The sequence below is a fragment of the Dipodomys merriami genome, unplaced genomic scaffold (genome assembly GCF_024711535.1).
Source record: "Dipodomys merriami isolate MVZ:Mamm:240054 unplaced genomic scaffold, mDipMer1.0.p SCAF_4, whole genome shotgun sequence".
NCBI classification, from domain to species: Eukaryota; Metazoa; Chordata; class Mammalia; order Rodentia; family Heteromyidae; genus Dipodomys; species Dipodomys merriami.
Window position 1 is genome coordinate 82361013 of NW_027205603.1, and position 26996 is coordinate 82388008.

Below are 26996 nucleotides of genomic sequence, written 5' to 3' on the forward strand. Positions count from 1 at the left end.
TCAGGATGATCTTTTTATTGAAGGAGAAAAAGGCTACAGGACTGTTCTGAATTCATCAAAAATGAAATTAGGCACATGTGCTTCAGCCACCTGAAATATTAAACAAAGGAATTAAATGGTTGCTAGTGTTACAGCTGAACGAATCCCGACTTTTCCCAGGAAGAAAGGAGCATAGCCTCTGGAGCACGATGAGTCAGAGAAGAGCAGAATTCATGGGAAGAATGACTCTGGAACACATTGGCTGGTGGCCTGAGGTCTGCTTGCATTCATTTACTGGAAGCACTTAACATTTTAGGGGAGGCTGTGTGATTCCCTGTCTACAACGAGTTTTCAAGGCTCTTTGATCTGGTGGAGCACTTATTTAAAAGGTAACTTCAAGTTACCCAGTGTACTTTAGCAGTAGAGGAAGGACAGGCTGTCTGGTGTGTGAAGGGGTGGGGTGCACTTAGGAGAAAAAGGCCCTGGGAAAACGTAGGATGGTCCCGCGAGGTTTATTCCTGAGCTGTTCCTAGGGAAGGAAGCAGTGAGCAGCCTGGAATGGGTGTGAGTGGGATGAGAACTAGCTGACTTATGTGCTAGAGAGGCATAGTTTTCAAAGGCATTGCTTAATTTTTTCCTTATTGTAAAGGTATCACTTGTTAATTAAATGAAATTCACCAAATGTATTAGCATAAAAAAGAATCTCTAATGTTAATTCCCTTAAAAGTGTTAAATTTGAACACTTCCAATTAATACCCAAACTCAATTTAACAGTGGCACAAGCTTTGTTTTTGGTGGGACATACTGGGAATTAAACTCAGTGCTTCTCCCTGTTGAAGCAGGCACTCTACACTTGAGCCATTCATTCATCTAGCCCAAGTGACACAGAGCTAACTTGCTCTCGACAAGAAGAAGCAGAAAGAAAAACAAATCATTCAAGCTGATTTTTTTCCCCTTCTGGCCAGTTGGGAATATTTCCTGGTTAGCCATCTTATTGTACTTGGTGGTCTGCTCATAAGAGGTAGAGTGGAGAGGAAGGAGGAAGAGAAGGAAGGTTGAGTTCATCTCTGTTCTCTTGGAACATTCTAGACCTGGCGGGAAGGTGGAACAATTGTGCGGTGAAGCACAGCAGGGGGGAAGGGACTTAGAGGCCAGGGCTGTGAATGAGCTGGGCCTCAGGCCCAGGATTCTGGTTGTTACCATCAGTAGGCATTAATATCTATGGCTTACCCTCCGGGGGAGCTTTGTGTACCGAACATAATCCTCCAGGAACAAAAGAGCACCCACCACGTCTGCAGGCATTTCAGGTATCTTCTGGCTGCAACAGAGAACAGTCTATTTTGTACATACCTGCTTTGTACAGCCCAGGCACCTCTCAGATCTGAATACTAAAGAAATAAATATGTAACAGGTTACCAAAACAAAGTCCAAGAACAAATCTGCAGAGCATACTCCAACATCTTGCTCTTATCTTCAAATCTATGCCGGATAAAACCTGGTTTACAAGCTGAGTCCTAGTGGCTCACGCCTGTTAATCCTAGCTACTCAGGAGGATCAAGGTTGGAAACTAGCCACAATAGGAATATCCCTGAGACTCCTATCCCAATTATCCACCACAAAGCCAAAAGTGGAGCTGTGGCTCAAGTGGTAGAGTGCTAAGTGGTAGAGTGCTAGCCTCGAGAAAAAATCTCAGGGAGGGACAGTGCTCAGGCCCTGACTTCAAGCCCTGGTACTACCACAAAATACATAAAAAGCTCAAACTCTGGTTTACAATATGACCCCTGATGTCTGTCCAGATCTCTCTCTGGTGCTCTTCAGTGTCTGGAAGGCTCTGATATTTTCCCGTCCCCTTAGTTACATATATTTGACATTTGAGAGTAAACTTTCGAACATTCTTCAAGTCCTCAACCCTGGGCAGATGGCCTTTTCAATGTTCTCATACCACAATTATAGCCAAAGGGATTTAAGGTTGACAAGTTTGTCATAAAAGAGCAACTTCTTTTTTTTTTTCTTTCTTTCTTTGGGTCTAGTTGTGGGGCCTGAACTCTGGGCCTGGGCGCTGTCTCTCAGCTCTTCAGCTCAAGGCTAGCGCTCAACCACTTCAGCCAAAGCACCACTTCCGGCTTTTTTCTTTTTGCTTATGTGGTACTGAGGAATCGAACCCAGGGCCTCATGCATGCAAGGCAAGCGTTCTACCACTGAGCCACCTTCCCAGCCCCATAAAAGAACAACTTCTATGCAATTACTATTTTGCTCTATGGGACCTCATCCTGTGCCCAGGCCCTGACACTGATACATCCTGGAGGTGACCTATGAGGAGTGCAAGGCTCACTGAGGATTGAGAGCTGATTTCAAATTGGCAGAGCAACAAGACAGCACTCTCTTCCCCTTTTCCCTACGATTCATGCTCACAATTCATTTTTGGAAAAATCTCTCCAAGTACACCTACAGGAGACTCTCAGACAGGGTGAATTCCCTGGGTAGATGTGCCTAAGTGCTCCAGGTAAGGTGCTGCACCCTGCCTTGCCTAACAGAGAAGGATAAGCAGCCAGTTCTCATTTCTGCTAGGGTGTTATAAAGAATTTGCCATGCAAAGCATGAGACATGTTCCATTTATTCCTGGCTGGTCCTCTGTACCTTGTACACTGCTCCACTGTGGAGCGGATAAACTGGCCAATCAATGCCAGGAACTGCTCAGTGTACCGGGAGTGAAACTGTTTCAGCAGAGTGAGCAGTCCCAGAACAAGTGGTGGCCAGTCAACAGGGTCAGCAGGTTTCCGGCAGACCATTCCTGCAAGGGAACAATCACAGCACCAAGTGAGGTATTTGCCTTTGGAATATATATCAAACATGAACCTTGTTAGTGTCCAAATTAGAGAACCAAAGCTAAAGTCCCCATGCTCCTCAGGTTGCATGGTTAACCCTTGGAAGGGTTACTGCTACGCACCTGGCTGATTTTCAGTCCATTGATCCATGTTTCATGAAAGGCATCTTTCAGATGCACAAAGACGTAAGATTTCACAAATATGCATTTTATTATGAATAAGTCTTTTATCTGACATAGTCTTCTACCCCGAGTTCCATAGCATTACATATTAACCTATTGTTGCTGCTTAGATTTGCAAAGCATGAATATGATACAGTACCTAGATTTTTGTTGTACTGAAGTTTTGGCAGCTGAGCAATCAAAAATAGGAAGTTGACAACTGGGAAATAAGGTAAGCGCTTGGTTGTTATATAAATCTGGAGAGACATAGAAAAGAAGTGGATGGGTAATGTTAGTGAATAACACAGAAGACTTTTAGATGGAGTGCATCAAAGTTAATTTACTCTGGAAAACATAGTACTCAAGAGTTCCATGAATTTGCTGCTTTCAAAGTTTTATTTAACCTGACTCCAGGCAAATGTAAATATCTGCCTCACAATTTAGCCCCTTTAGAAAGGACAACTTTGCTTGAGATCAGCAGTTTATGGCCCACCCTTCTGTCAATGTCATCAGTAAAGAGGAACCTATGATGAGCAAGAATGGGAAAGGAAAGCAAAATACGGAGGAATTACAGGAGGCAGATACTGCAGCAGGAGAGAGGGAAAGCCCCATAGGGCATCGAGTGACCATACATGACAGAAAGAAAAGCTAAGCCCTTGCAATGTCACAGGTCAGGCTCGCTTCTAGTTACATGGCCAGGCAGAGAAGACAGGGCATTCACAGTTTGGCCATCCTACTGTCTTCAACCCCACAGGAGCTAGGGCACACTGGTTGGGAGCACAGGCTCTTGTCCCTCTCTGGTCCCCTCCTCACCAGGGTGGAGCCCTGGGGCAGTTATTAACTCCTGGAGTTACTGACCTAAGAATGGCCGATTTCACACTGGTTGTGAGGTTGAGATAATTCAGGGACTGGATCGACACAATGCTTGGCTCATAACAAATAAATAGTTGGAGATATTAGTTGCTACACAAGAGATTAACCTTATTCAGTGGGTTGTGAATGCCAGCTGCCTCCAGATATGCTGTAATTTCATATAAAAGTGTATTATCTTCTTTGGGGTAAGGAAGCGAAGGGTCCTGATAGTGGGCTTCAATATCTGCCAGGAGAGCCCTAAGAGAGGAGAAAAGCAGTGAATGATTAGTTCAATTTACACAAATGTTAACATGAGCCATTATTGGTTCTATCTTGGTAGTCTAAGGTAGACCCTTGTATCCAAGAATCTATAGTGCCAAAGAGATCAAGACTGAGGAGAAAGTACGCATGCTCAGGATGCCTAGTTCAGTGCTGCACTGTGAATGCTTGGTTCCTTTTCCCATAATATTGCCCAGTTTCTACCAAGGACATGCAACGCATCTTAAATGTTCACTTTATTACTTCAGTTACATGCATTAACTTCTAACTTTGCTTCTGGGGTACCATTTGTTTTTTGGGAAGTATATTGTCACAAACTTTAAGGTGAGGCAACACAATGGATGATAACATAAAGCTGATGGAGAGCTTCTTTTCATCATCTGAGTTGCATAATACATGCATGGGAATTTACATAATGTACACTGGATATGACTGCATTTGTTCACCGGTCTTCCCACCAATCATGTCCCCTCCTTTTTACCCTCCCCCCAAAACGTGGTTTTAATTCATGGGATGGATAGAGGTCTAGAAATTTAGAGATCCCTAAAACTTAAGAGTGAGAACTGAAGAATCTGGGGGTGCTTGGAAGATAAACAATCCAAGCCCACAGACAAGTAGTTTCACATCCTGGCACTTACTTATTGAGATTTTCCAGAGCTGCAGCAAGATGTTTGGAGTCAAACCGACACGAATAATTTAGCTCATTGGCAATCTGCTGTCTCAGAATTTGCATCTGTCCAACCTGTAAATGAGCAAGAGAAGGAAGAAACATGACAACGAGTAGGGTCACAACACTAGAGATATAAGGACTTCTTGGGCTTATGCCAGGACTGAGACCACATTATACCTGCTGGATCATGAGAATACCTGCAAGGTACACTGAGTAAGACTCTATGCCCCAAAGCCTAAGATTCCTGAGTTAGCCACTAATACTCAGCTGTTCATGAAGAAAAGGTGTTATTTATTACTTACTTAATGTTTGTAGTAGGGCTGGGAAGGTGGCTCAGTGGTAGAGTGCTTGCCTTGCATGCCTGAGGCCCTTGGTTCGATTCCTCAGCACCACATAAGCAAAAAGAAAAAAGCCAGAAGTGGCGCTGTGGCTCAAGTGGTAGAGCGCTCGCCTTGAGCTGAAGAGCTGAGGGACAGCGCCCAAGCCCAGAGTTCGGGCCCCACGACCGGACCCAAAAAAAAAAAAAAAAAAAAGTCTTAATGTTTGTAGTGCTGGGAATTAGATCAGGCTATATCCATATTAGGCAAGCGCTCTACCACTAGCTATACATCCCTGCCCACAAAGATGTCCTTTTTGAAGCTATGTTTGTGATCTTTTGGAATAAGAGCTCCAGGTTTAGGAACTACTATGAGAAACCCTACTTCATTAGGTGAGCAGCTTTCCTCTACCATGCCTTCTGTGCCATGATGCTCTGCCTCACCCTGAGCCCAGAAAGATGGAGCAAAGTTGTGTTTCCATCCAACAGATTAAGCTTGCTTTTCTTCCTTAGTTCCAAAGATAGTGTTTTATTCATAGTGTGAGGATAACTCATGATCCCCCAAAGAATTGAGCTTCTCTATGTGGGCACTGGATGGGGAAGGGACAAATGTTCTGTTGTAATAGAAACTTGGATCAGTCCTTGCTTCTATCTGTAAATGGAAAGATGAGTTCATTAATGAACTTGGGTGAAAATGTTTATCTCCCAGTATAGAAGTATGGCTGGATAATACCATTTCTAAAGAACTAGTTTTCTTGAGCAAATGGGAAGCATGAGGCCCTAGTCACCAGAGCCCCAGGAAGGAAGTGAAGAAATAAATGACTTTATTTAGAAAACACAGCACTGGTCACCTCCTTCTCTCCCACCACATACCTTCATGATAGCCTCAAGGTAAGCACTCCAAATCTTTTGTGTTTTGGCAATGGCAGAAAGATAAATTTTACTGGAATTTGCTGAAAGAATAAAACAGTTTCTATTTAGTAAATGCAGAGACTACAGCAGTGTGAGCTGTTTTTCAGGTAAGCCTCACAACACTTACCCACAATGCTCTTTAAGGGGCTGACAGCATTCATGAGGGTTTTTAAAGTCTCTTGAACAGTTCTGTCTCTCAGGATAATTTTCTGAAACATACTGAGGAAACTCTAAAAGCAAGAAGCCATGGTCAGAAAGACAAACATGATACACAAAGCAACTAATAGTCCAGGTAACGCAAATGCGGCATAGAACACGGATCGCCCCTTACTCATGCAGCTTCTAAATAGGATGAAGGAGGGCAGCAGTAACATAGGTAACCAGTAGAAACAGCTGTTGTGGCAGGAGTTACTAGTTTTAAAGATAAAAATAAAATTTGTCCATATTTCTATGGATTGTTTCTTCCTAAGTTGAAACAACCCACAGAAATAGGACACTGGCCAAAGAAACTCTAGTTTCCTCCCCATTCTTACCTACCTAGTAAAAATCATCTTTGTCACACATATCAGTGGGAGAGTATAAAAGCAGTTAGGAGAATTTAACTTGCCCACCAATACCTACCGCTGTCACATCTCCCCTGTGCAAACAGGCATGTGCCCCCTAGGCTCACCTGGAGTTCTTTCACGATCATGAAGCACAGGAGCCTGTCTAACCCATTCAGTCCAAATGTGCCCAAGGTGGTCTGGATTTCAGAGAAGAGGCGACTGCTGGTCACTTCCTGATGAGTTTTCATGTCATACCAGGTATTCAGCTGGTCTATGTGACATGTCATTCTGAAATGAAAGCAAAACAAACTCAAAGCAGCTTGGAAAGCATCAAGTGATGTGGGACTCAAGATGAGGTGGGACATCAAATACCCAGAGTAAGGGTTTATTTTACATGCCTCATGTTTTCTAATCTCTGTGGCTAGGCATCTAATATGTCTGCATGAGAACCACCCAGTACACCAGGACAGTTACATTCCAGTAACCACCTCTGCCTACTCCATGCTGCTTATTAGTTTTCTTTATTCCCGCTGAGTCAGGAGAGTGGTTTGGAACCATGCTATGAGGCTTCAGGATTAGAGAGCCCAGTTGTGTCTGAGTTGTCAGAGACTGGGATCAAAACAGAGCCTAGTATCATGTCCACTTAGTGAAAGAATTTAAGAGTTCCTGTGCTCTAATGTTTAAGACTATGAGGAAAATGCCATTTGCTCTTTCCTCTCAGTTACTTAAAGTGTACTTGCCATTTTCCAGGCACCACCCAATGACCCTTAGTCTCAGGAAAGAGGATGATGAAGACAATGGTACCAACCAACAATACCTACTGGGCACTCAAAGTCACCCTATATCATCCTCAGTCACATTCACATATAGGAAATATTAATCTTCATTTTACAGGTAAAACGATGCCCCAAAAGGCCTGGTGTCAGTACTATGCCTTAAACCACAACTTCAAACCTTTTGTTCTCAAGCCTTGAGGGGGAGAAGCCATGAATCACTGGCAGAGCTGGTTAAAACCACAGATGCCTGTGTTCCATTCCTGGAGAATGATTTGGTAGGTGGTGTGGGGGAGCCCCAGACCCTGCATTCTAACAAACTCCACTGACATAGGCTCCACATTCTAAAATCTACCACATCCCACATACTTAACCCCAACAGGGCTTGGGAGGGAGCTAAAAGAATCACAGGAACAAGGGAGGTTAAAGGTAGAAATGTAAAGAGTAAAAAGAGATCAATTCTAGAACTGCATGTAGCTTCTACTTTCAGGCTTCAAAGTGCCTTTCTCCTACCACTGGACACACTTTGAATGTGTCATTTGAGGTCCCCAATTTGGACCCTGAACCCAATATATGACATGGAATCCCACCATTCCCATGCATCACATGTGGCATGAGGAGGCAATATGGTCTTCAGGGACTCCATCCATGGGCATCAAGAAAGGAAGAATTACAAAACTTGCTGGTTCTTTTACATTTTGGGGTCTACCCGTGAGTCATAGAAACAATACATTATTGCTGGGAATTTTGGGGGAAGCTTATATAAAATTTGTCAACTTTCCTAAGGCTTAAGAAACAAAATTAGCGAGGATTGGATGTCAGTACAATGAAGCCACATTATAGGAACACTGGGAGAGAGAAAGAAAAGGATAATTTTCTTCTAGGTAATTCTACTAATCACTGACCTCAGTGAGCAAGTAACCAGGGGGTAAACTGAGATAGAAGGCACGGACTGCTCCTCCCTCAGGCAATCTGAGTGCAACTGTTCCCACAAGACTCAACAATGAGGAAGAGAGGAGGAAAGCTTGGTTAGCTGGATTTGTCAAGAGGCAGCATGGCTATCTTCCTTGGGTCTACCTAAAGTATTCTTAAGGACAAATTAGGAGATTTTCACCTATTCCTTGCGAATGAGAACCTATGTGATCTGAGTGCATATGGTGCTTCACTGCTTACCAAGGTTGTGGTTTGCACTCAGTGGATTCTGGAGGCATAGGGCTGCTGGGTCCACTACTTATTAATGGTGTGGTAATGGGAAAGCACCAAGCTTTTCTGTGCCTCCTCTTGTTTTGTTTTGTTTTTCTAGAGAAGGTATTATGAGTAGCACAAGCTAGCCTTGCACTTAAGGACTCATGGTCCTCTTATCTCAGCCACCCTCAACTGGATTTACAGCAATTTTAGTTTTCAAAAATTGAAAAACTCACTTAAAAAATGGGAATAATAATGATGCCTACTGGGTAACACTGATCAAAATGTATTATATTCATAAACCTTTATCCAACTTATAAGATTAAAAAAATTTTTTGAATGCATTAAGAAACCTGGAAGTCATTTTTTAGGGTCAGCGCATTGGGTTGACAAGTACAAGACCAGGGTATCGAACAAGGGAGTACACCTCTGACTCAGGCATACATGAGATTGCCTGTGGGACTCATGGCTCAGTTAGAATCCAGAAGCACCTACTTTGGGTCTGTGATTCGCAAGATTTCTCTGCAGAGTCGACCAATAAACGTTACAGACTCATCTACTGGTGTAAACTTTGGTATTGGAATATGAGTAGACTGGTACATGCTTTGCCAATCTTGAATCTAGAAAACAAAACCACAAATATTTAGTATATGTTTAACAAGGTAACCCAGTTAGCCATTTAATTTTACAAAGATTAAAGTACATAAAGACTGACCATAATGGTCCTTGGTTTTGAAGAGCAAACTTTGAACACTGTATTAATAGCCTGCCTAAAATGCTACATATTAATGATAAAGAACAAATATAGACTGGAGATGTAGCTCAGTGGTTGTGGCCTGGCAAAGCAACCCCCCTCCTCACCAAAGAAGAAACACATTTGTGAAAGAAGAGGCCAAGGAGAAGTGAGAAGGAATACAGAAACTTCTTTTTGTCTTTTGTGTTGACATGTACTGTGTTAATACAAAAATCTAAGCTATCATAAGGCTGGAAGTAATCTTCAGAGGATGTCATCTAAATCATGTCAGCTCCTAACATAAAACTTTGTAGAGAAGCCCTTTGTTAACTACTGTCTAAATAAATCATAGCACACGTATTTATGAACACCTGTATTTGGTGTTTTTTTTTTAACCACTCCATTGAAAATAGGCAAAGGATTCTGGTAGACATTTTTCCTAAGAAACAATATATGTTGGCCAATAAGCACGTGAAAAGATGCTCAGTATTACTACCCACTATGGAGTGATGTCAAAACCACAATGAGGTACCATTTCCCACCCATGAGGATGGCCGAAACGAAAAATCTGGAAAGTAGTCAAGTGCAGGTTAGGAGGCGAGAAAAGGGCTGGTGGAGCCTGAAGTACTGCTGGTGCTCCGGAAACAAAAGGTTCAGCAGAATGACTGGGACAGTGCCTTGTCCAAATCCAACTGAGGAAATCTCATTTTCAGAACTCTCAATGGCTCACTGCAAGCAGCCATAGAATACAGCCAGTGAGTTCTGCCTGCATTCTTCGTAGGACAGAAAGCTCCCTGAAGTCAGGTGCGATAGCTGCTCTTCTGACGGCTCAAGGTGCTCTGAGGTACCTACTCATGGGAAGTAACAGATTTAGTCAGGAGCTTTAAGATTTATTAGATACCTTTGTTCTTAAGAAGTTATTACACTCTTGCTCCACATTATAATTTATAATACGAGAGACTTCTTCCTGCCAAATCTTCAGACCGTAAATGTTGACATAGTCCTGTATATATTCAAATGAACGATGGAATCCATCCATGGTAGCTCCCAACTCTTTCAGCTTGGGCATCAATTCACTTGGCTGTAGAAAAGGGAGAGTGTATGACATTGGACTAGATTTTTAACAACTAAAACCTTCATTAGACTTTTTCATTTCCAACTTCACAACAAGCATGACTGGCAACTGTGCCAGACATTCAGCCAAGAATAGAGTTCAGCCAGTTAAGAAATGAGCCTCATGTAAAGGAATATAAAAGAAAAAGGATACGAATGATATCACTCCTGCATTTGCTGAACAGTTGAATGCTGTGTTTTAAACTGAACTCATTGAGGTGAAAAATATACCAGAAAAATGACCATATTTTCTAACAGATAAAGCCAAATAAAAAGTTATGGCCTTTATATTTCCTAACTGCAATGTCTAATAAATTCTTTGAACTATAAGAATAGCAATCGCAAAGTTTACTTCAGTTCTTGCACTTGGGGACCAACAACTTGAAGGAAGAAGCGTTCGTTTTAAAGAGGATTTTCTTATAAAATGAGTGAATTTTAAAAGGGATTCCAAAGCTGTGGCATTAGATATACAAGAGAGAGGAGGAGAGGTCCTGCCCACATGGTGGGTTAGCCATGTTCTCACTGAGAGAACAGCACAACCTAATTTGGGTGATTGGTACCTTGGCTCGAGGGTTGAATATCAGTCCTCTGTGAAGGGCAAAGGCGACTCGTTTAACTAACTCCTTCCTTATTCCATCTTCCAGCAACTGCTTTGGATCCACCTAAGTGCAAATCAAAAAAGCATCAAATGGCAGTCAGAAAAAGGTAGTCCTGAAGAAATTCAGAGGAGAGACCATTTCCAGACTTTGTAATTGACATTTTCCTGCCTTGTTTCCCAACAATCTGTACTTTTTTTTTTTTCCTGCCCTTATTTGATCTTGTATAGCTTGGACTAAATTATTAACCCTGCCACCTCTTTAAGTGATCTGTCTGAAGTCTTACTGATCAGAGTGGGCCTACATCCCTTGTGTTTGAAAAACTCTCTAAAATTAACTTGCAAAGATCACTGAGGGCTGCCAACCCTTCCAAAGACCCCGCATTCTGCCTTCTTGTTGTTACACTGGCGGAGTCAACTGGGGCTGAATGGGATTGTCAGCATGAAACAGTGAGAGACAGGGTCAGAGGGAGTGAACAAAAAACAAGACAATTTTGCCATTTTCTTTTCTGTAACTATTATAAAGATTTGGCCTGAACTGGGCACTGATGGCTCATGCATGTAATCATAGCTGAGATCTGAGGATCATGGTTCAAAGCCAGCCCAGGCAGAAAAGTTCAAAAACTGGAAGTGGTGCCGTGGCTCAAGTGGTAAAGCGTTAGCCTCAAGCACAAAGAGTCTCAGGCCCTGAGTTGAAGCCCCACAACTGACATTAAAAAAAAAAAAAAATTGGTCAGATGCCAGTGGCTTATGCCTGTAATCCTAGCTACTCAGGAGGCAGAAATCTGAGGATCATGGTTCAAAGTCAGCCTGGGCAGCAAAGTATGTGACACTCTTCTTGTTGTTTTGTTTTTTATCGGTCATGGGGCTGGACGCTGTCCCTGAGCTTTTCAGCTCAAGGCTGGTGCTCTACCACTTGAGCCATAGCGCCACTTTCAGCTTTTTCTGCTTATGTGGTGCTAAGGAATTGAACCCAGAATCTCATGCATGCAAGGCAAGCACTCTACCACTGAGCCACCTTCCCAGCCCCATATGTGACACTCTTATCTCCAATTAATCACCAAGATAAAAAAGCCAGAAGTGGAGCTGTGGTTCAAGTGGTAGAGCACTAGCCATGAGCAAAAAAAATCAGGGACAGTGCCAAGACCCTGAGTTCAAGCCCCATAACTGGCACACAAACATATACACAAATTCAGCAAAATATATTTCTCTTAGATTTAATTCTTGAGTAAAACAGAAAACTGGTACCATACATTTTCTCCTGAACTACTAAAGACACTCTAAGATTATACTATCAGAAAGCCTTCAGTTATTATGAACAAGTAATGCTCTCTCTTCCTTTATCCATACTTGAATTAAAAACAAGTCAGGGTATAAAGATGTAAGAGGAGATATTGATTACGATGCATTGTACTTAAACTCATTCGTTGAATTGGAACTTCTTTGTACAGCTACTTAAAGGTAATAAAAAACAACAACAACAATCAGAAACCAAACTCATACTGTGATACAACAGTAAGGTCACTCTTGGTTCCACATATGATAATTAGCAGCAAAGTCCAATCAATCACAAGGCCACACAGACTAGCATCAAGACGTTACCTTGATGATGCCGACCAAAGTCGTTTTCATCATTAAGATGCCTTCGGTAAAAATGGAAATAGCATGAGTAAGCTTGGCAACCTTTAACAAAAAGAAAGAGGACCAATGTAATACTTCAGGTAAAAGACTCATCATTTTTATGGAGGATAAAATGATTGGCTCATAGTCCTGAAATGGGTAAAGACAAGAGGAAATGACCGCCTGGCTGCACGAAGGGTATTTACAGGCTTGGGACAGGAATAAGCTCAATGGTGAAGGACTTCTGTTAGCCAAAGAGTTCTTTAACCTTTGACAAGGAAAAGACCAACTAAGACTCTTCGGGGTCATCTTCCCTTCACTGGCCTCCATGTTCTTTCCAAGCAAACACCAGGACACGGACAAGGTAGACAGATGCTGTATTGTGTATTCAATAAATTACTTGAAATATTTGACACTTGTGTTAGATGACTGTGCCTAATTATATATTAATGTAATTGTTCTGAGTGTATTTAAGGAACATAGACTTAGCTATGATATTCAGTAGGTTGGGTCAATTAAATGCATATTCTACTTAAGATATTTTCAACCTATAATGGGTTTGCAGGGACATAATTATCCTAAGTCAGGTTGCACCTGAACAAAGGTGGTAAGTCTCAGCAATCCAGCCCAAAGAGGGCAGAACAGTTTTCCAAGTCAGTATAAAATATGAGCAGATGAGCGAGCGGCTGAGCTTCATTTCCACTGAACATATTTAGGTGAGCATAGCCCTAAGGGACACCAGCAAGATGTTAAGAATGAAAGTGTGATGGTCCTGAAATGTAAACCACAATGCACTGACAAGTGTGATAACCAATCAGAACTTGTTTGGTGATCCCTGGACCATGGCAGGAGTCGCAGGCCTATGACACTTCACAGCTTTAGTTTTAATCAAAGGAACATGCTACCTCATAGCGTGGGCCGAGCTGAGCATAATCCCTCAGCTTGTCTTTGTCCAGGCGAGTGGGCACTTCAATGATATCATGGGTCTGAAGCTTTATGATCTTCAGAAGAGATGTAAACATGCTTTCTGGAATGATCTGCAAAACCTTTAGGGGGAGAGAAAGAAGGAAATATGATCAAACATCGGTTTCATTTCTCTTAGCTGATAAATGTTAGGATGACAGCAAGAAGGTTCCAGTGGTACCAACAGCAACTTGTCTATAGGAAGAAATGCCAAAAAAGAGCTGTCTTTATAACTGTTGGCAGGCATAAGATCTCTTCAAATATTTATTACTACAAAACATACAGCTATTTTGCCTAGAAAAACTTAAAAAACGCAACATTCCCACACTACAGATTTAAAAAGATGTCCCATGACATCATTGTAGTGTACTCGGCTAATAGGTAACATAGATTGGTTCTGAAGTCAGTCCTGTCTAGCTCCTTGTTCCATTATAAAGTGACTGCAGCAACGCCTAAAATTCCCATGAAAACTCAAATTACTTCTGAAGAGGCTATGTCAGATCTAGATCTGCTGCTTTCTCCAAACAGCTCTGTGATTTTAATGAAGTCACTATCATCTCTGTTCCTCAGTTTCTGCATGGAGAATATGGCGATCAAGATTACTGGCACTTAAAAAATTAGTTATAAACTTTTTTGCCTGGTAAAAACATGTCCTCATGTGCACTGTGGCAGCATGAATACCTTTGTTTTCAGGTACTACAAATTTCTGGAATCAATTAGAAAAGGTCAAGCAACTTTTGACAGGGCCCAACTGTACCTTCTATATTCAAGACAGCATGTTAGCCCATACAAGCAGAAATTACTTTGATGTACTTCTTACCTTTCTCACATAGGACACCAATTCTCCAGAATAATACTGAGACACACTGAGCAGGTCAGGGCTATTTGCCTGATTAATACGAAGAAGGGGAAGATCAAGGGCAGAGGCGAGCTGGAAGAAAAATAAGATATATCTTTCTCTGCTTCCAAAGTCCTAGAAATTCCTCTTTGCAGAAAATGTTTATGTATCCACCCCTTGGGTTTTATCCAAAAGAGGGCAACAAACATCAAACTTCATCAATATTGTAGTTTCCAGCAATTCCTTTAAAAAAAATGATTTACCTGCTATGGCAGTGGTTCTTTCAGTGTGGTCCCTAGACCAACAGCATTTATATCAATTGGGAACTTGTTAGTCATGCGTACAATGGGCCCCACCCCAGTTGACTTAATAAGAAATTCAAGGGTGGAATTTGATTCATAATTTGTGATGTAAAAAGTCCTCCAGGTACCACTGACATGAGCTCAAGTTGGGGAAAGCTCAACCCACCCTTCAGACACCATCGAGTTTAAGAGGTGCCATTATTTCATGGACCACTCAGAAAGAACTGGATGACAATTAAATTGTGATATGCCATCACTTATAAAACCCAGCTATCATTACAGACCTTTAAAAATGTTAAACAAGTGCATTCTGGAATTGATAGAGCTGGTTATGGTCAGAAGTCACCGGTAAGCTATCTGTTTGTTTCCCATATGTGGAAATTATGTTGAGAGCAACAGCTATGCATGTCATTCACCATTAGTCCATGTTTTTGACTAGTTTATAATAAAGGTTCAATAAAAAACCTCTAATGAATAAATAGAAGAACTTAATTCATTATCTAGAGAATAAAGGCTCATGAGTCATTATTTTTAGTAACTAATGATCTCATTTAAAAACATTTTTTATGATTTCCAACCTTTATTTTACTATCAAATGTTTCTGGCATCTTTTGAAATTCTGCTCTCATAAAAAATTGCTAATGATCCTGAGTCTACAAAAGCCTTAAATGGTCCAGTTTCCTAAACAGGTGAAATCTTGGGCTGATGAATGAATTTGGTTAGAAGGACAGTCAACATGATACTCGTGACAATGTGACTTCATTGTTCTCTGCTCACCTTAAGGAACGTGGCTCTGAGTTTAGTAACCATGGAGGGGTTCACTCGTATGCTGTCTTGCATGATGGATGTGAAACTGTAAGAGAGAGTCGTGATTAGAGGATGTTCTCAGTGCCCTTCATCAAGGGCAAGTTGTCAGTCTTTTTACATTACCTGTCAATTAACTGCCAAGCAAAAGAAAGGTCCCCAGCAATCTGCATGGTGATCAGGACTTCCTCCTTAATGTTAATTGTTCTGATCATTTGATGGAGAAATTTGCGAGTATCAGCAAGAAACTGGCACACTTGCAGATTTGATTCCAACTGGTGAAATTCTTGAACCTGAGTTGCATAAACACATTTAATTAAAACATCAGAATGGCCTCTGTTGTGCTGTTTTTGTGAAAATACTTCAAATGCAGACTAGTTGGGCTGGGCAGGGTGGCCCACACTTGTAATACTAGCACTTGGAAGACTGAGACAGAAGGATTATGAGTTTGAGGACAGCCTGGACTACAAACTAAGACCTTATCACAAAACAAAACAAAATAAGCCAGCATTTACCGTTTTAATGATTTCTTGATAAAGCTTTTACTTCAAATAATAAGTTCAGAAATATATAAGCAAAACCATAAAAAGTCCTCAAGAACTATAACATGAAAAGTCTTTTCTTACCTCTTCCAAAGCCTGAATTAGTTGCACAGTTTTTCTGCCTGCAGCTGTGGAATCATCATAATTTAAAGACAATATTTGTTTTGAGATCTCTCTGAACCAAGCTTGAAGATTTTCTGTTAATATAGAAACCACCACAACAAAAAGTCAACTGAAATCCAGAATTCTTATGTGGCTTTGAATTTAATTAAATAATCTTTTACAAATCCATTTTCACAGTTTTTACTAGGTACCTAACACTGATTCTGTCACTTTTCTAAACACTACCAATAAAATATATGGAATATGTACCCTTATAATACAGATTAAACTTGTACATGAATAGCTTAGTCTGTAACACTTTCTAATTAACTGGCTAATTTTTTCCAACACAAATAATAAAACACTTTGAAGACACAGTTTAGATCAACCAAACAGCATTAAATTAATCAAAAAACCTAGAATACAATAATCACAAGCTCTTGTTTATTAAAGTTGGTAGGGTTTTTTTTTTTTCACAAAAAACGGTGTCACTATATATAGCTTCATCAGAAATGAATTTGATCATCAAGACAAATATTAAGCATTAAAAAACAGCTTAGGAAGGGATGACATTGACCAAGATGCACTTTACTTATAAGCTTTTTTTTGGTGGTTCTGATGTTTGTACTCAAGGCCTTGTGCTTACTAGACAGATTAAAGAAGCAGGGTCAATATTATTAAAGTAAAATTGGAGATTTAACAGTCTGCAGGTCTGCTTTACTGCCACTAGATGGCATTTATACTGGTGAACAGAAATCAAGCAGGATTAGAAGACGAGAATCTTGGTGTGATCCATTACTAGTTAATATTCTTAGGTGACATATCTTGAGGTCACAAAGCTACGTATCTTGTCTTCCCTTTCCCAAATCAACTTTGCATCCCACAAGGGCAGGGACAGATTAAGACTCTTTAAGCCTATCTGTGAATCAGAGTTGCAGAACCTATGATTTGGCCTAACTTCATATTTCAAACATAAGCTAGGGAACCTGAAGTCCAGAATGAATGTGAACATTACCCAAGGCAGCACAAATCTAGAGATAGCCCAGACTGAAGTTCCAAGCTTTATTACTAATCAGGAGGATGACATCAAGCATACAAGGATGAAAGCACAGGACTTTCTCTTTTGGCCAGTTTCTAAGGTTTCAAATCATCTGCACATACATTTCAAACACACCAGTTCCTTCTCAAATTACCATTTTTCTCCACTCTGGTCAGAGGTTTCACTCCTGAAAAGACATCAGCAAGCTCGGTCATCCTCTCAGAACCCTCCTTCTTATAATGCTCCCACTTGGCTTGCTTTTCAGAAAGCATCTGCTTGAACATCTGTTGAAGAGACAGGAAAGACTTATGTTTTTACAAGAAAAAAAATCCAGATCAGATTGTTTATACAAAGACCCCAAAATGAAACACATGGACTATGAAAAATACGTACTGAAAAATTAATATTGACCCTGATGCTATCTCTCCAGCATTGCTATGATACACAAATCTAGGGGCAAACTCTAATATGACCACCTCTAATACATATGCATAACCTGGAGGCCTTGAAGGTTTTCAAATTCTCAAGGTCAACTCCTAGAGATTTAGTTCAGAAGGTCTGGGGCAAGTTCAGGAATCGGCTTTTTAATATGAGATTCAATTTCTTACCACTAGGTCTATGGTCCTTTTTGGCAACAAATCTTGTAACTCCAATTTAATTAGTCATGTGGAATGAGCTAAATTACCTACAGACGTTCTTCCTTGTTATATTGTATAGTAATTCTGTTTGTCAAAGCTCTGTAACCCTATGAAGACATGAACCAGAGTGAAAATGGTATAACTAAGGGTACTGTATATTTATTTAGAAAACACTCTTATTTCTGGTAGGTGCTGGTGGCTCAGGTCTGTAATCCTAGCTACCCAGGAGACTGAGATATGATGATCGCAGTTTAAAGCCAGCCTAGAGCAAAAAGAGTCCCTGTGAGACTCTTATCTCCAATTAACCACTCAAAAACTGGAAGTGGCACTGTAGCTCAAATGGTAGAGCACTAGCTTTGAGCACCAAGAGGCTCAGAGACAGTGCCCAGGCCCTGAGCTGAAGTCCCACAACCAAAAAGAAAATACTTATTTCTAATGAAAAGCCATATCAGACAAAAACACAAGGTTTATTTTACTGTGCTCTTTTGAGATAAGTATGTATAAATACTTTTTTTTTTAAAGAAACTCTTTTGTCAGTGTCATAATACAATTGAAAAAGAGAAATAGTGGGTATTTGCAATGAAATGAATCAAAGATGTGTGGGATACTGTAGTATTTGTGAAGGCTGGCACTCTGCCACTTGAGCTGCAGCTCCACTTCTGGCCTTGTGTTGGTTAACTGGAGATGAGAGTCTCACAGACATTCCTGCCTTGTCTGGTTTCAAACCATGATCCTCAGATCTTAGCCACCTGAGTGGCTAAAGGCGTGAGCTACCCATACCTAGTTTTAATCTATTACTAAAAAAAAATCTTTAAAATGCAAAAAGCACTATAAAAGTCTGGTGATTATTCATTCAATATTTTTACCTCCTTGAGTATAAATTCAAACTGTGCAGTATCCAACAGCAACTGGAAAAGGATTTTGGGATTGTACCTACAGTCTGTCAGAATCTGGTCTTTGATTTGACGAAGGCGTTTGTTATTGGGGTCACAAGCTAGAAACAGGAAGAAAAAGAATTATTCACTTATTAAGTGAACAGGGAATATCTATGAAATAGATGAATTCCTCAATTTGAACATTTGAAAGTTTCAGGCACCATGTAATAACAACAGGTGGTAAAACAGAGCATGTCTATACTATTAAGTGCAACTGAACTTTGGATGTCATTTGAGTCTAACATGGGAAGACATTTCCTAATGCACCGTTGAATGAAAACAGCAAGGTGATGGATGGTATTTCTAAAGTTGCTAAGTATTTTAGGGTTGGCTTATATCTATCCCTTCCCCAATGGCAGGGCAGAGCTTTTTGGTAACATTTCATTTGAGGGTGGTCTCTTTATGTCCTGTTTGCTTGGAGTTTTTGGTTTAGATACTGACCCATGCTTTTTAACTGTAGACATGAAGGCCTGAGATTGCTACCCTGTTTGAAAGGCTGGCTGTTGGTTGGCATAGGGAAACTTGGATTTTGGGAACAGAGCATACTATTTTGAGAACTGATAGCAAGGCTTATCTCTTATATGAACAATATGGTTTGCTAGACATTTTGGTACTTGTCAAGCAGATACTACTTGCATGATCAGCCCCTAATAAGTACCCTGGGAAGGGGAGTTGAACAAGCTTTTCTGGATGGTAACATTTCTCACAAGTTTGGGGAGTTTAGTGAGTCCTGTGTAACTCTGCTGGGAGTAACATTCTAACTGAACAGGAGACAAGATCCACACTAGTCCCACAGTATGCTTATGCACAGTCCTGTTTGCTTAGCTTCCTTTATCAGCAGCCCAGATATATGTATGCATATACAGCAGGACCATGTTGGAAGATCCTGCATCCTTCTGATGCTTCAGAAGTGAAGCCCATAGAAGCTGTCTTATGTATCACTTTCTAAGTTACTCCTCCATTAGGAGGAGACACATGACAAGGTGGAAAAAAGGCTCAATTTAGTGGGAAATTGTAGAGCTCTCATTTCTCATGCATTTTCCAGAGTCTCCAGGAAGGGGGGGGGCGTGTATATTGAAAATGGTGATATAGATTACAGTAAGAGAACATTTTTAGCTTTGTATTTGTATAACTAAACTAAGATGAAACAGACAAACAAAAATAACTCTTTTAAGCCTCAGGAAGTCTGTTTGCCTTTATAGTAATTCTAATTAAATAAGAAATCTGGTATCAATTTGCCTTCATTTTTGTTTAGGGGATATAACCCAGGTAATAGGAAAATACTCTAATATCTCCATGAACATTAACATTGAAATCCTTGGTACAACCAGCATTGGTTCTAGTCTTCTCAGGGCCCGGTCATCTTTTTCTTTCCATTCTGATCCTAGAAAATTCTGGACCAGAAAAGTTTAGGGATGAATCCTAGAACTGTGGTAGCCTAGGGCCCGGCTTCCGCAGCCAGCCAGCCTTACTCACCCAGTGCTGCTCAGGGTGTGTCCCCCACAGCCGCCAGGCTTTGCAGAAGCGTCCTGGACCTCGGGGAAAGGTCTGTAGAGCGCCAACAGGAGGCAGCAAGAGAATCTACACACTATGACTGCCACATTACCCATGGCTAAATAAGTCGTCACTTTCCCCATGACTGAGTCATACCCAGAGAGGCAAATCATTTGCTTCTGGTGAATCATATCCTTGTGCAATCAGGTCAGACAACTGCCAGCACAAACATGGAAAACAGATGTAGCTGAAGATAGAAACCCAGACCTCTGGCATGCCGAGGTTGCCTTGGCATGGGTGGAAAGCCAGGAGACTGCTGGCTCCCAAAACATAGGCTTGACTCTCAGGTCCAGTCAGAGAGAGCCTGAAGCTGAAGCTGAAGCTGAATCACAAGAAAATCATAGCTGGTTTTATGTTAGGCTAAAGTGAGGGCTAGCATTGTTTATATGCTTGTAAATGGAAGGCTTTGGTAGGGAAGATTATAAGCTGATTCAACACAGTAAAATCCTCACACTGGAACTGAAATTTATAAACAGACAAACTCAGCTATTTAAAAGCCAATGAATGATTAAAAATGTTATCCATAATATTCTCACTGTGGGTAAACTGTACATGGATCTAGGTCAGTAAGAGAAATGATGGAAGCAGCCCTTGTGAGAAAGATATGAGAAGGTGGAGGAGAAATTGCACACATTTTTAGAGTTGAAGTCTGAGGAAGTCCAGCCTTTTTCACTGTGGACTACTCCTGTGTGGAAACAGGTGGTTAGAGGGACTGTGAAGAACTCCTTGATTGGAAGAGTGGTGAGGCTGGGGCTGCCATGTTACCAAGGGAGAGTGGCCACAGAATAGTATGATGTGGGCAGATCATTTAGTGACAGATATGAAAGAACAAGGAAGTGTTGAAGAGAGCCTGTCTGAATTCTGAAAGCCTCTACGTGGATCTCTATAAATAAGCATTGTTCATGGGCATTACCTGAGTCAGCAGTGTGAAGCATCAGCCACCGGATGGCAACATTGCAGTCTCGTAGGCAGTTCAGCAACCTTGGGATGTTATCCAGAACCATCTCCTCCCTTAAGTAACCTTCTTTCAGAAACTGCTGCACTTGGGCATGCACTTTCTCGCTGACAGTAGCATATCTGCTAGCCTTAGAAAGTTAAAACACGAACTGGAATTACATTAAAAAATTATTTATCACTTAGCACCAGTGACTCATGTCTATAATCCTAGTTACTCAGGAGGCTGAGAACTGATCACTGCAGTTTAAAGGCAGACCAGACAAATCCATGAGACTCTTACTTTCAATTTAACCAGCAAAAAGCCAGAAGTGAAGGTGTGTGTGGCTCAGGTGTAGAGTCCCATTTAAGAGTGCAAGAGGTCCTGAGTTCAAAGCCCCAATACTGTCACACACACAAAAATAATAATCGAAAATAAATTACATTTCAAGTCAATCCCTTACTGGTTTCTTTCATGGCAGAGGGAGATCTGGATGGAAAAGAAGTGTAAGGACAAAAACTGCCTGTTCTTGCTGTTACTGTTGACAGAGGAGGCAGAACAGAGCAGACATGCTAAAAATGAGACTTCTACAGGCACATGAAGCTTAACAAAGATAATGGGACTCAGTGTATCAAAATAGAACTTTCAAACTAGCTTTTAGAAATTTGGTTATTTTGCTTTACTAAAGCAAAAGTCCTATGTGGAACATCATTAAGCTAGTCAAGTTACTAAAAATTGACAAGTAGTGACTTAAAATGTCATAAATAAAAATATGTAACTGTGGAATGGGAGTTTTAGTGATGAAAAATTAATGCTCTGTAAGTATGGATGTGCCACATTCTCTACTATATTTCTAGAAGACCTGCCAACACAGATTATTTTGTGCATTATTTATGGAATTCCATTTATTTGAATAAAACATGACAAAGTTTTTGGAATCAATATTGTCTCATCACATTGGATATTCAATAACTCAGAACGTAACCATTTAGAAATACCAAACATTTAGAAATACCAAACCTCAATAAAATAACTGATTTTTGACACTTCCTTCTGCCTGGTCTTATCAGAAACACATGTAGCTATTTAACTTTGAAATTGAGTATTCAGGGTCTTATTGCCTAAATAAGCTAAATAGCTCATCAGAACTGATTTTAAGTTATAGTGACAGGATATTAATATGATCAACATTCAGTTACAATCTTCAGCATTTATCCTGAGAAAAATATATAAATTACAGCAACTAATGAAATCAGCTCTGTCCATAGGCCATAGTCTTTAACCAAGAATAAACAAAGTCATTTGGGGTGATATGCCATACTGACTCGGCTTTTTTTTTTTTTTGGTTGGTCCTGGGGCTTGAACTCTGGGCTTGGGTGCTGTCCCTAAGCTCTTCAGCTCAAGGTAAGCGCTCTACCACTTGAGCCACAGCACCACTTCTGGTGGTTAATTATAAATAAGAGTCTCATGGACTTTCCTGTCCAGGTTGGCTTTGAACCATGATCCTCAGATCTCAGCCTCCTGAGTATCAGCTAGGATTACAGGCATGAGCCACCAACACCTGGACTAACTCAGCTTTGGGCAGAGAATTTTCTTTAGAACTTGAGTCTCCAATTTATTATATCATTTAAATTAAAAAACCTATAATTACCTAGCTGACTGTAAAATGTACACATTTTATCTTCTACTAGTTATGCACTAATATGTTTGTGTAGACATTTTCCAAGGTCCTTGGGAAGTTTCCTTGTTTATTTCCTACTTTGTAAACAAGACCTGCCATTACTAGAGGATTGTCTCTAATTAGCCAAAACCCACCTGTTCTCTCACATTTGAAAGGTCCAGAGTATTGTTTAAAGCCGTTTTTGCAGCTTTATAAGGTTCCCAAGCATCAGCAAGGTTAACCGTGATCCCCATGTAAATACTAATAACCTGGAAAAGAAGACATTCATTATCTACTCACTTTCAAGGAGTTGGAAAAATAAAGTTAAGAAGATATGGCTCACTCTCTCCAGTATAAACATTATAACAATGGTAAATGAAGATTTTCTAAATATAGAGGTTAAGACTTCTTCCTCATAAGCATTTTGGAATAGGAGTCACAAGTCTACTATTTTTGAAAAATAAACAAATAAGAGTTTCCTTCTAAATTTCTATATGAAATCCATGGATGAAGGAAAATTAAAGGGGAAGAGAAACGCATTAATTAATTAATTAGAGTGGAGCTCTGCCTAAACATTTTTTTTTTTTTTTTTTTTTTTTTTGGTCGTGGGGCTTGAACTCTGGGCCTGGGCGCTGTCCCTCAGCTCTTCAGCTCAAGGCTAGAGCTCTACCACTTGAGCCACAGTGCCACTTCCCGTTTTCTGGTGGTTTATTGAAGACAAGAGTTTCATGGATTTTCCTGCCCAGGCTGGCTTTGAACTGCAATCCTCAGATCTCAGCCTCCCGAGTAGCTAGGATTACAGGTGTGAGCCACTGGCGCCTGGCTGCCTAAACATTTTTATTCTTTGTTTTCTTCAGAATCACTGAGGACTTTTAAGAGCTTAAAAGAAATCTATACACTACACATTAAAACTGAGAAACCAGAAAATATTTGTTAAATTATTTTAAATAATAAAAACTCATCCATGCTAGCCTAATTTTTCTTTTTTTTGCCGTGGGCTTGAACTCAGGGCCTGGGCACTGTCCCTGAGTTCTTCAGCTCAAGGCAAGCACTCTACCATTTGAGCCACAGCGCCACCCTAAATACTTTTTTAAATAATGAGAACAAACCAAGTTTTCCAAAATAATTTGTAAGATGAACAACAAAACTTTACATTGTTTTAAAATATCTGGCTTAACTGAAGACAGTTGGATAAACACAGATGTTTCTATATTCAGACATCATCTGACTTTTTTATCTGGAGATGTATGTATGTATGCATGGGAAAGAATGAGAGTGAAAAGAGATTACCTTAGCATTAGTATGAAAAGTTTGGGGGCTGGGAAGGTGCTCAGTAGTAGAGCACTTGCCTTGCAAGCATGAGATCCTGGGTTCAATTCCTCAGCATCACATAAGCAAAAAGAAAAAAGCCGGAAGTGGCGCTATGGCTCAAATGGTAGAGCGCTAGCCTTGAGCTGAAGAGCTGAGGGACAGTGCCCAGGCCCAGAGTTCAGGCCCCACTACCAGACCCCCCCCCAAAAAAAAAAAAAAAAGTTTGTATTTTACTGACCACTGAGAGTCTCTTGAAGACCTCTGGGGGCCTCTTACTCAAATTTTTGAGAATCCCTGGACTGAAGGAAACAAAGCAGTATTGTTGCAGTTCTTCACACATCTACTTCAAATGTACTACTTCAAGGTTTGCTAAGAGTTTGCTTGTGAAATCCTGTGGTCTTCAAGACCTTGGTTCTACCCGGCCCCCCCCCCCCAGCGCCCATTTTCGTGGGAGTTGACTGGTGGTGAAAAAACTGATCATCAGTTTTCTCTCTTTAACGGTTCTTGTTCTATTTAAGCTTTCTCTTTTTTAAAAACATGTATTATCAAATTTGATTTAAGAAAATTATCCATTTTTTCTGAGTTTTCAAATGTGTTAACAAAGTTTTTTCTTTTTTCTTTTTTTTTCCTTTTTGCCAATCATGGGGCTTGAACTGTGCCTAGGCACTGTCCCTGAGCTCTTCAGCTCAAGGCTGAAGCCACAGCGCCACTTCTGGTTTTCTGGTGGTTAATTGGAGATAAGAATCTCACAATCTTTCTGCCTGGGCTGGCTTTGAACTGTGATCCTCAGATCTCAGCCTCCTGGGTAGCTAGGATTACAGGCATGAGCCACTGGCACCCAGCTAGTTATACATTTCTTTAGTGACATATTTATACATTTTTCACAATCTCTGCTGTATAGTACTTAAAAATTATGCAACTTTAAATATTTTTTAAAATTTGGACATATATACTTCCCCATGCATTTGGAACTATTTCTTTTCCTGAGAAATGCTTTTTAAGCAGAATTAAACATTCAGTGTCCTGTCAGAGTAATCAAAACAAATTATTTTTATTATTATTCTTGGTTAAAACTGCTTTTAATGCTTTTTTAAATTTAATTGTGCTGTATTAAGAGAACATAGTCTGTAGGCTTTCAAAAACATTTTTTAAACATTTTTTTTTTTTTACTATCTTGGCTTCCTTCCTGATCTAAGGTACATATTAAACTTTCATGTATATCCTTTTTAAAATACTTATGAAACATTTATTATATACTTTCAGAAGGGCACACCTATATGTGTGTGTATGTGTGCATGTGTATGTGTACGGATGGGTGTATTAAAATTTCATGATAATGGTTTTGTCACTTTTCCCTTGTAAGTCTGTAAGTTTTTGCTTCAGGTATTTTGAGTGCACATAAAGTCATCTCGGGGCTGCGAAGGTGGCTCAGTAGTAGAGTGCTTGCCTTGCATGCATTAGGCCCTGGATTCCTCAGCATCACATAAGCAGAAAAAGCCAGAAGTGGCGCTTTGGCTCAAGTAGTAGGGTGCTAGCCTTGAGCTGAAGAACTGAGGGACAGCGTCCAGGCCCAGAGTTCAGGCCCCATGACCAATGAAAAAAAAAAAAAAGAAAAAAAAAAGAAAAAAGTCATCTCATTGGAATGTTTTTGTAATATTATAAATGATCCCTCTATCTAATTTTTTTTTTGCATTCTCTATTTTGTGATGTTTTCTCAGTAATATTTTTACTTGTTGGCATTTAATTAGCTTATCCAGTTTTGTTTTTTTTTTTGTTTTTTTTGGTAGGTCATAGGGATTGAACTCAGGGCCTGGATACTGTCCCTGAGCTTTTCCCCTCAATACTAGTGCTCTATTACGTCGAGTCACAGCTCCTCTTCTAGTTTTCTGTGGTTAATTGGACATAAGAGTCTCATGGACTTTATTGCCCTGGCTGGCTTTGAACTGCAATCCTCAGCTCAGCCTCCTGAGTAGTTAGATAGATGTGAGCACCCTGCTTGGCATATCTATTTTTTAAATCTCTATACTAGTGTGTGTCAGTGCTATGAGTTTTTTTAAGGTAGGTATCTTACAGGATTACAACTGGATTTTAATCTTTTTTAATATTAAATATGCTTACAGTTACAGTATTCTGGATCAAGACTTTTATTAAGCTGAGAAATATGAAGCAAGTCTATCAGAGTTTTGTAATTGGCTGCTCAATTTTAAGCTAGCAAGTATGATTTACTATAGATTCTTCTCATACTGCCAGTAAATTAATGGTTTCTCATAACAGTAGTTAATGAGACTCAATAGCTGTAATTCAGTGGCAGGAAACAGAAAAAAATATACTGAGAATATAGGGCAACTGATTCAAGATGGATAAAACCTCTGTACAGGGAAAACAGTTCATCTACACTAGATACAGTAACTCAGTTGTATTCCTTTAGGAAATATTACTCTGAAGTGAAATAATGCTTAAAAGTCACTATATATATGTGTGTATATATATATATATATATATATATATATATATACATTTATAAAAAACATTTTAGTGATATAAACCTTAATGAACCCATCACAATTATCTTGCAGATAACACTTATCATGGAGCCAGGCACTGGTGGCTCATGCCTATAATCCAAGCTACTCAGGAGGCTGATATCTGAGGATTGCAGTTCAAAGTGAGCCCAGGCAGGAAAGTCCATGAGACTCTTATCTCCAATAAATCACCAGAAAACCAGAAGTGGTGCTGTAGTTCAAGTGGTAGAGCACTCGCCTTGAGCTGACGAGTGAAGGGACAGCACCCAAGCCCAGAGTTCAAGCTCCACCACT

General features: G+C 40.2%; 1 protein-coding gene across 2 annotated transcripts in view; it reads right to left on the minus strand.

The window, feature by feature from the left end:
- Washc5 (WASH complex subunit 5) overlaps positions 1 to 26996 on the minus strand; it is a 42831-nt gene continuing 15835 nt past the window's right edge. For both annotated transcript variants that reach the window (XM_069991385.1, XM_069991386.1), the window contains 22 exons: positions 23025 to 23138; positions 21189 to 21360; positions 18653 to 18780; positions 17303 to 17432; positions 16092 to 16204; positions 15592 to 15758; positions 15439 to 15514; positions 14342 to 14452; positions 13464 to 13604; positions 12541 to 12621; positions 10904 to 11005; positions 10132 to 10311; positions 8993 to 9117; positions 6665 to 6827; positions 6122 to 6224; positions 5956 to 6035; positions 4735 to 4838; positions 3946 to 4075; positions 3126 to 3222; positions 2617 to 2770; positions 1210 to 1297; positions 1 to 90 (listed from right to left, as the gene is read on the minus strand). In XM_069991385.1, coding sequence (XP_069847486.1) covers positions 34 to 90; positions 1210 to 1297; positions 2617 to 2770; positions 3126 to 3222; positions 3946 to 4075; positions 4735 to 4838; positions 5956 to 6035; positions 6122 to 6224; positions 6665 to 6827; positions 8993 to 9117; positions 10132 to 10311; positions 10904 to 11005; positions 12541 to 12621; positions 13464 to 13604; positions 14342 to 14452; positions 15439 to 15514; positions 15592 to 15758; positions 16092 to 16204; positions 17303 to 17432; positions 18653 to 18780; positions 21189 to 21360; positions 23025 to 23138 — 2616 coding nt within the window. In that variant the 3' untranslated portion in view covers positions 1 to 33. The remainder of the gene's footprint in view (positions 91 to 1209; positions 1298 to 2616; positions 2771 to 3125; positions 3223 to 3945; positions 4076 to 4734; positions 4839 to 5955; positions 6036 to 6121; positions 6225 to 6664; positions 6828 to 8992; positions 9118 to 10131; positions 10312 to 10903; positions 11006 to 12540; positions 12622 to 13463; positions 13605 to 14341; positions 14453 to 15438; positions 15515 to 15591; positions 15759 to 16091; positions 16205 to 17302; positions 17433 to 18652; positions 18781 to 21188; positions 21361 to 23024; positions 23139 to 26996) is intronic.